The sequence below is a fragment of the Malania oleifera genome, chromosome 9 (assembly GCF_029873635.1).
Source record: "Malania oleifera isolate guangnan ecotype guangnan chromosome 9, ASM2987363v1, whole genome shotgun sequence".
In the NCBI taxonomy this organism is placed as follows: Eukaryota; Viridiplantae; Streptophyta; class Magnoliopsida; order Santalales; family Ximeniaceae; genus Malania; species Malania oleifera.
Genome location: NC_080425.1, coordinates 89,786,941 through 89,795,478, shown reverse-complemented (window position 1 = coordinate 89,795,478; position 8,538 = coordinate 89,786,941). Strand labels below are relative to the sequence as shown.

The 8,538-nt window shown below is 32.2% G+C and overlaps 1 protein-coding gene across 1 annotated transcript; it reads right to left on the bottom strand.

Moving 5' to 3' along the window:
- Positions 1–610: 610 nt before the first annotated feature.
- On the bottom strand, positions 611–1,891 carry LOC131163661 (uncharacterized). The gene is made up of 2 exons (XM_058120314.1): positions 1,536–1,891; positions 611–1,098 (listed from the first exon to the last, which is right to left on the bottom strand). The coding sequence occupies exons 1-2, from the start codon at positions 1,687–1,689 to the stop codon at positions 866–868; spliced, it is 387 nt and encodes a 128-aa protein (XP_057976297.1). The 5' UTR covers positions 1,690–1,891; the 3' UTR covers positions 611–865.
- Positions 1,892–8,538: the final 6,647 nt, after the last annotated feature.

Sequence of the window (8,538 nt, the reverse complement as noted above, 5' to 3'; positions counted from 1 at the left end):
ATCAATTCATTACTTTCTTAACAAAGTACAATTTTGAGGTGTGTTTTACAAATGAAGAGTTGAGCTATTTATATAGCTTCAACCTCAAGTTCAAAAAATACTTTTCTCCAATGTGGGACAAATAATATAAAAAATTCAAAACAGCCTTTTATACTAATGTGGAACTATTCTACCAATGTGGGACAAAAAAACAACATGATTTTAATTATTTCTCCAAAAATTAATTAATAATAATTGTCAACTTAAAAGCCTAGTTACTCCTTTACTCCTAATTGCGACGATCATACATGTTGGAACATGTCTTTTGTATTTGCATCCATTCTTCTCTAATTATTTTTCACCCAATTTTTTTGGGCAACTTTTAATTTCTTGGCCAATTAAGATCTACGTTGAACTTAAATTCTACAATAATTAGCATCCTATCGACCTCTCATCTCAAGATTCAAACATGATACTCCAACAAAAATTATCATTGTAATTTCATGTTCTAGTGTTGCTATATGGAGTTTGGCGGTACTTAAATGAAGAATTCTTTTGACCTATTGCTCGAAAAGCTTCTTCCAAAAATAAATTCAGTAATGTTTGGGACTCAAATGTTAAAACCTTGAAAGATGAAAATAGAAATTTATTAGCACAAAACATCTCATCGTACAAAAGGTGCATCAATTTTACATATTCATATACTATATGATCAAGCACACACATACAAACATAGACATTTATATCTTCTAATTACTAGCGAGCTAATTAAACATTAAAACAATCTGACAGTAACATCACTTTAAGAGTAATTCACAAATTAGGAAAGATTAATAAGCCAAATAATTATTGACTCTGTGTAATTGTGCATCTGATATCATTCAGCTTAAGGGTGTATACGACGGTTCTTGTGCCCTCTACCCGGTAGGCAAGGACCTCGATGAATTCCAGGACCTCCTATGTATGGATTTCCAAGACGTGCTCGGTCGTTTGCATCTCCAGGACCTATTGCATCTAGTGCTCCACATCCATCAGATGTCGAGCGAGTACCTTTATTGTCCTTAAGCCCCCCATGCATCTTTCTACTATTAATGTTGTCGATCACGACCTTCTCTTCTTCTGTGCAATACAATTAATAACATAATTAATAATTATATACACATTCAATCCCTCTATTAATATTTGAGATAGGCTATTTGCTTTGCCCCAAGAGCAAGGCTCTTGGTAGTAAGAGGTAATTTCATAATTTCGTCGCTCTTTCATTTATCATGAGAGAGTTGTCTGGTATGTCGTGTCCTCTCCTGATTTATAACCCATTTGAGAGGACCTAAATGACTCGTCGAAATTGAAATCATGAATTAGCAAAAAAAGAAAGAAAGAAAGAAAATTGGAGGCAGGTTACATGCATATATATATATATATATACACATATATATATATTTATATGAATGTATGTATTATATATGTGTGTATATGTGTATATACATATGTTCTGAAATTGAAAAAAATGATATATAGATAAAGAGTAGGCACAAAGAAGAGTTAATATGTTTTACTTATTGACTGCTGCGACGATACTAAAGCTGGTGGAGCTGCAAGCACTGTGGGGGATTGAATCAGCAGCTGAGTAGAAATTAGCAAGAGGGTAACACAGAAGATACTCAGAGAGGACTTAGCTGCTCCTGCTGCTGCCTGCTGACCAACCGCCATATCTCTGTATAGTTGCTGAGCTGTATGTGTTTAATTTCTCTCTTTGTTAAAGAGTACTACACCAGCTGCTGCTGCTATGGGCACTGAGGCTGCTGGGCGTTCGCTTATATATAGCCATAGGGGATGACAACAGTAGTGTGTTTGATAATTGAGATAAGAAAGAAGAAACTAAAGCAGACCGGTCAGCCCCACGCTTACTTATATATACATATATGATGAGATAAGTATATATATACCATTGCTTTTAATTTGATTCCCACATTGTTGAGTGTTAATGGTCAGCCTTGTCATGCCTAATAAAGTATCCACTGGGCTCACCAGTCACCAAGCAAGTAGCTAGGAAGGTGTTTTCGTGGTTCTCTTTTCTTTTAAAAGGAATGAATAAATGAATAAATAAAAGGTGTCAATCACTTTTTCAAGTAATTAATTAATTGATGAAGATTTAATAAATAGGATTTGATTTGATTTGGTGCTAAATCAGTTGGTAAAAAAGTCTATTTTACTTATATTTTAATATCTTACCATGTTTTAAACAGTATAATTGCAAAAAAAAAAAAAAAAATTTCATTCATTCTCTATATTCATTGATTTTCTCTTTAAATACTTGCAAATCTAAATATTAAGAAAAAAAGTAATTTTAAACAATACATTTTTGAAGATATTTTTCCTTTTTTTTTTTAATAAAAAATGGGTCACCCATATATACCAGAAACTCTTTCTTCTAATATCTTTCCATTTTATTAGAAGTATGACATAATTCATTAATATAACCTGACAAACACATAAAATAATATGTAATAGTAATGTAAAAAATATTATTCCTTTTAGAATTTGTTTAGAACTTCAAAAATGTTAGAGAAAAGAAAAAAAAATATCGAGAAATTCATATTTTCATGTTTATTTATCAAGGAAAGTGAATAAAATCTATAACAAATTTTTTAACAAAATTTTGATTTTACACATCGTTAATATTTAGTTTTTATTAATTTCTTAATTTTCTTTCTTTTTCTTTTTTTTTTCCTAAGCAAAATCCTTAATCTAAACAGAACCTTAGAGAATAGATAAAGAGGAAAAAGGAAAAAAATCAAATAAGCCCACCAACTAGTTGACTGATTATGGATAAAAGAATAAATGGACATATCTAAGAAGACTGATAGTATGATAAGGTAAAAAGGCAAAAATAAGTTCATCTAAAGAAATTTAACAAAATGATATAATCAAACAAGCCAAATAGGCCTAAATATAAAAAAGACCAAGTTAAACATATCAAATATGTCTATTGAAGAAAATATGAAATTATGAATAAAATAATTTATAAACATGTTTAGTTGGTTTCTTTTTGATTTTGGTATATGTTTGTTTTTTTCTTTTATTTGATTTGATGCATGAGGTGTTTTATTGGTTATTATGTAAGCCTCAAGTGTTCTTTTGTTTCCACAATATTCCTCCTCCATAAGTGAAGATTATTAATATACTTGGGACGAAACCGTTATGTAAGTGGCTTTCGGTTCTTTCAAAAAAATAAAAAAAAAATCCTTGTCTCGTCATTATGGCTTGCTTAACATCATCCATTTTTTTTTCCTTTAATAATCAAACAAAAAAATATAAATTTCTCAATGCTTTACTTTTTTTAAAAAAATATTTTGTAGTTTCAAATAAAACTTTAAATTCTATGAAATAATTATGAAGGCAATTCCAAGAAGGTTCTCTTTCTCTTTATTCATTGGCTAGTTGGACTTGAAAGGGACATTTTGATGGTAAAAGCCTAAATTTCTTTAAGTCTTATATTAGAATTTTAAAATGACTAGTGGAAAGGGACTCACAGTAAAGTCTACTGCACATTTGTGAAGAGAAATGAACTATTTAGTAATCAAAAATGATTTTTTAAAAAAAATTTCAAATAATTATTAAAGTATCACATTGTTTTTGTAGAAAATTGAGAAGAAACATTATATATAAAAAGATGTTTTCTAATTTTTTGTACAATTTAAAAAATTATCTAGTAATCTTCGAGTCACTTCTATGATTATGCAATATATTTCAATTCTTCATTTACCATTGCCTTCTGTATTAGTTTTGTTTAAAGTTATTTAGTGTTTGATTACCTATTGATGAAATTCAAAAGTGGTGAGATTTTGTTCTTAATATTAAACTTCGTGAAGTGAAATAATCTCCACAGTTACGAAACTATTTAATATTAAGGTTAGATATGATAATTATAATAAAATTTGGAAACACAAAGTGAGGTAGTTGTGTTCTTTTAAACTTTCTAAAGTGGGAGGCATAATCATTCATATAACTCTTCAATAATATGAAGGCTTAAAATTAAATAAAGTAGGAAGAGTTGATAAAAAAATCATAATTATTTAAGTTTAGAGATAATGATTAGCAAGTTAAGTGTTATTCGTGGAGTGGAGATGTAGAGGGTATTCATAGCATTTTATTATATGATCATACTCTTAAACCTAGCCCTACGCAATTGTGTAGTCGGGATTATTGATTTCTAAAATTAATTTAAATTTGCATTTAGAGGCTAATCGACCAATAGTAGGTGATTGATCTAATTAACTGCACATAGGTAAATGTGTTAGTGGCGATTCCTTGACCACATCAACATACTTTTTTTTTTTTTGATGGTGACTGCATGTTTTTATGGGCTATTGGAGCTTAAAGTCTTTTTTTAATTAGGGTTTATGCATGTATTTATGCGCTCTTTAGTTGCCTTTAAAAAGAGTTCAAATTCTTAATGTTTAAAATTCAATTAATTAAATCAACCTTGTTTTGTAAACCTTTTAATTAGTAAGTGTTGCATTACTTCTGACTGGATGTTATAATTGTTAAGAGAAAATTTTGGACATTTTTTCTCCTAAATAATATGAATTCCACAATACTTCATGACACACTTCTCTTTATTTTCTAGATCCATATATATTAATGATTGATTTGTTGCTAGCAATTGAAAATAACATTAACACTACTTTTGAGAGCATGAAATTTAGGGTTTAGATTTAGATTTGTGCAAATTTGGGCAAATTTTAATATAACATTGCATTGAACTTCTACCCAATCTAAATTTTTTTTAATTCAAAGTCCTAAAATCAATGCTACCGAAAACTGCCTTAAATTCAAAAGCAAGTTCCAATTATATTTGAAATTTGTTTTACAAATTTAGAATTACATTCAACATTTAACACTTAATTTTATTAAATTTCTCCTTAGATGGCTACAAGTTTAATTGTAATTAGTTCTCCAAAATATTAATAATAATTATCAACTTAAAAGCTTAGTTAATTCCTTTACTCCTAATTGTGATGGTCATGCATATTGTTGGAACATTTGACTTGCTTGGCCTAAAAAGAATTACTTTGAACTTGAACTACACAATAGTATTTTCTATCAACCCCTCACCTCATCTCAAGATTCAAACCTAAGACTCCAACCAAAATTGTCATAGGTGGAGTATTTTGGTGACACTCAAAAGAAGTATTCTTTTGACTTGTTACTTGAAGTGCTCCTTAAAAAAAAAAAAATCAATAATGTTTGGGACTTATATGTTGGAACCTTCGGAGATGAAAATAGGAATTTATTAGCACAAAAACATCTCATCATACAAGCATGCATCCGTTTTACATGTTCACATATTATATGATCAAGCACACGCAAACAAATAGACATTTATATCTTCTAATTACTGGCTAGCTAGTTAAAAATTAAAGCAATCCGATAGTGATTGTACTCTAAGAGTGATTCACAAACTAGGAAAGATAAATAAGTTAAATAATTATTGACTCCATGTAATCGTGCATTTGATATCATTCAACTTAAGGGTGCTTGTGTCCACTATTTGATGGGCAACGAACTCATTTGCGGCCTTGATTGTATGACTTTCTGGGACCTAATGTGTCTAGTGCTCCACATCCATTAGATGCTGAGCAAGTACCTTCATTGTCCTTAAGCCCCCATGCATCTTCTTACAATTAATGTTGTCGATGACGACCTTCTCTCTTAACTTGGATACCACAATGCGAACCTTGGAAAGTTTTAGAATAAGTAGGAGGAATTCGCAAATCCTCCAAACATAGAACGTGCAAGGCTTTAAATCCAAATATGTTACTTATAATGGAAGTAAAAGATATTCCTGCTTGGATGTCGGCTCAAAATCAACCTTATGAAAACTTTATAATCCCCGAGGAGGCTCTATCCCATGAATATGCTCTTTTGTGGAACTTTAACTAGTTACAATCAAGAAACTATCGGTTTCTTTTGGTAGGCCTAGATGCTATTTAGTTGCACTTAGTTTGCCTTTAAATAGAGTTTTAAAGATATTAATGTTTAAATTCAATAATTAAATCAACCTTATTTTGTAAACCTTTTGGTTAGTGTTGAATTATTTCTAATTTAATAAGTTGTTTATTGAGATGTAATTTTGGACATTTTTCCTCCTAGATAATATGAATTCCATAATATTCCAAAACACGCTTCTCTTTATTTTCCAAATCCATATATTAATGATTAATTATTTGCTAGTGACTAAAAAATCAAAATTTACGTTGCTTTTAATCTAAATTGTATTGTGTTTCAACCTAATCTCCACAAATATAAATTCAAATCTTGAAATTAATGTTCCCATACGCTACCTTAAATTCATAGGCAAGTTCCAATTATATTTAGAATTCAGTTTTCAGATTCATAACTGCATTCAACATTTAACAGTTAATATTTAATTTTATCAAAGCGGCTAAAAGTTTGATTTTAATTATTTCTCCAAAAATTAATTAATAATAATTGTCAACTTAAAAGCCTAGTTACTCCTTTACTCCTAATTGCGACGATCATGCATGTTGGAACATGTCTTTTGTATTTGCTTACATTCTTCTATAATTTTTTTTCACCCAATTTTTCTAGGCAACCTTTAATTTTCTTGGCCAATTATGATCTACGTTGAACGTAAATTATGCAATGATCGACATCCTATCGACCTCTCATCTTAAGATTCAAAGTAGAAATGAAAGCCTGATGATCACCAGACACCATTTCCACGCCAAGGCTTTCCAGATCCCGCCTGACATGATGCTGAGCTACAACTGTAGATACCACTGTATGTTCTGACTTCCGACTCAATGCATCAACTACCACATTCGCTTTCCCCAGATGGTAACTAATCGTGCAATTGTAGTCCTTAATCAATTTTAGCCACCGCCTCTGCCTCATGTTCAACTCCTTCTGTGTGAAGAAATACCTGAGGCTCTTATGGTTAGTGAAGATCTCACACTACATCCCGTACAGATAATGTCGCTAGATCTTCAGTGCATATACAGCAGCAGCCAATTCCAGATCATGTGTAGGGTAATTCTTCTCATACTCTTTCAATTGTCATGAAACATACGCCACTACCTTACCTTGCTGCATAAGCGCACATCCCAGACCTTTTAGAGACGTGTCACTATAAATCACAAACCCACCATCCCACGAAGGAATGGTCAACATTGGAGCAGTAACCAGCCGGTGCTTCAACTCCTGAAAGCACTGCTCACAATCACTGGTCCAGTCAAACTGTACTCCCTTCCTGGTCAATCGTGTTAGAGGTCCAGACAATTTAGAGAAACCCTCTACGAACTGACAATAGTAACCCGCCAGTCCTAGAAAACTCTGAACCTCCTGCATACTTTTTGGCCTAACCTAGTCAACCACAGCTTCAATCTTGCTAGGATCAACGGAGATACCGCCCTTAGACACCACATGGCCTAAGAACGCGACCTGATTCAACCAAAACTCACACTTCTTCAGCTTAGCATACAACTTCTTCTCTCGCAGAATTTGTAGCACTAACCTCAAATGTTCCACATGCTTTGTCGTACTCCTCGAGTATACCAAAATGTCATCAATGAACACCACTACAAACTGGTCCAAGTACTCATGGAAAACCCAGTTCATTAGATCCATGAACACTACCGGTGCATTGGTTAACATAAACGACATAACCAAGAACTCATAGTGGCCGTATCTGGTTCGAAAAGCGGTTTTTGCTACATCCTCAGACCTAACCCTCACCTGATGATATCCTGACCGTAGGTCGATATTCGAAGAGACTTGCGTTCCTTGTAACTAGTCAAAGAGATCATCTATACGAGGCAAAGGGTAATGGTTCTTTACCGTCACTTTATTGCTCTCATGACAGTCAATACACATACGCATAGACCCGTCCTCTCCACAAAAAAAATAATGAAGGAGTCGATCATCTCTTCCTCCATTGTGCTTTCAGTAGGTAGATTTGGATCTCTGTAAAAAATCTATACTTTCATTTGCTATCAACGAAGCATGAAGTGTTTGTCTACCTGAGACAAATGCCAACTGTTGTTTGGAAATGATTAGTGGTAAAACTTCTTTAAGCCTGATTGAGAGGACCTTCGCAAGAATTTTATATAAAATACCAACTAGGCTAATAGGCCTGAAATCTTTGATGTTTTCCACCCACCTTTCTTTGGGAAGTCTCAAGTTTTAATCGTATGTCTCTTAGGAGGTGAGTTTTCTACATAGTGCATGGTGTGGAAAGGGAGTCTAAAATAATGAATCATTCTTTAATTTAAGCTAATAAAGGAATATTCGATAAATAATTGCTTAATTTATTGACAGATTCTAGGCTAACCATCAAGCAAACCTGCAACATCAGTTTGCTATTTAGTTTTCAATATTTATTCAAAGTTTAATATGACTTTGTTCGTTTATTCTGGCAAAAAAAGTTGTCTGGGTTTTTAGACAAAGTTCTTGGATCGGATTCCTACATCTATGATGTATAGTACTCCACATCCATCAGATATTGAACGAGTATTTCTATTATCTCCGATCCCA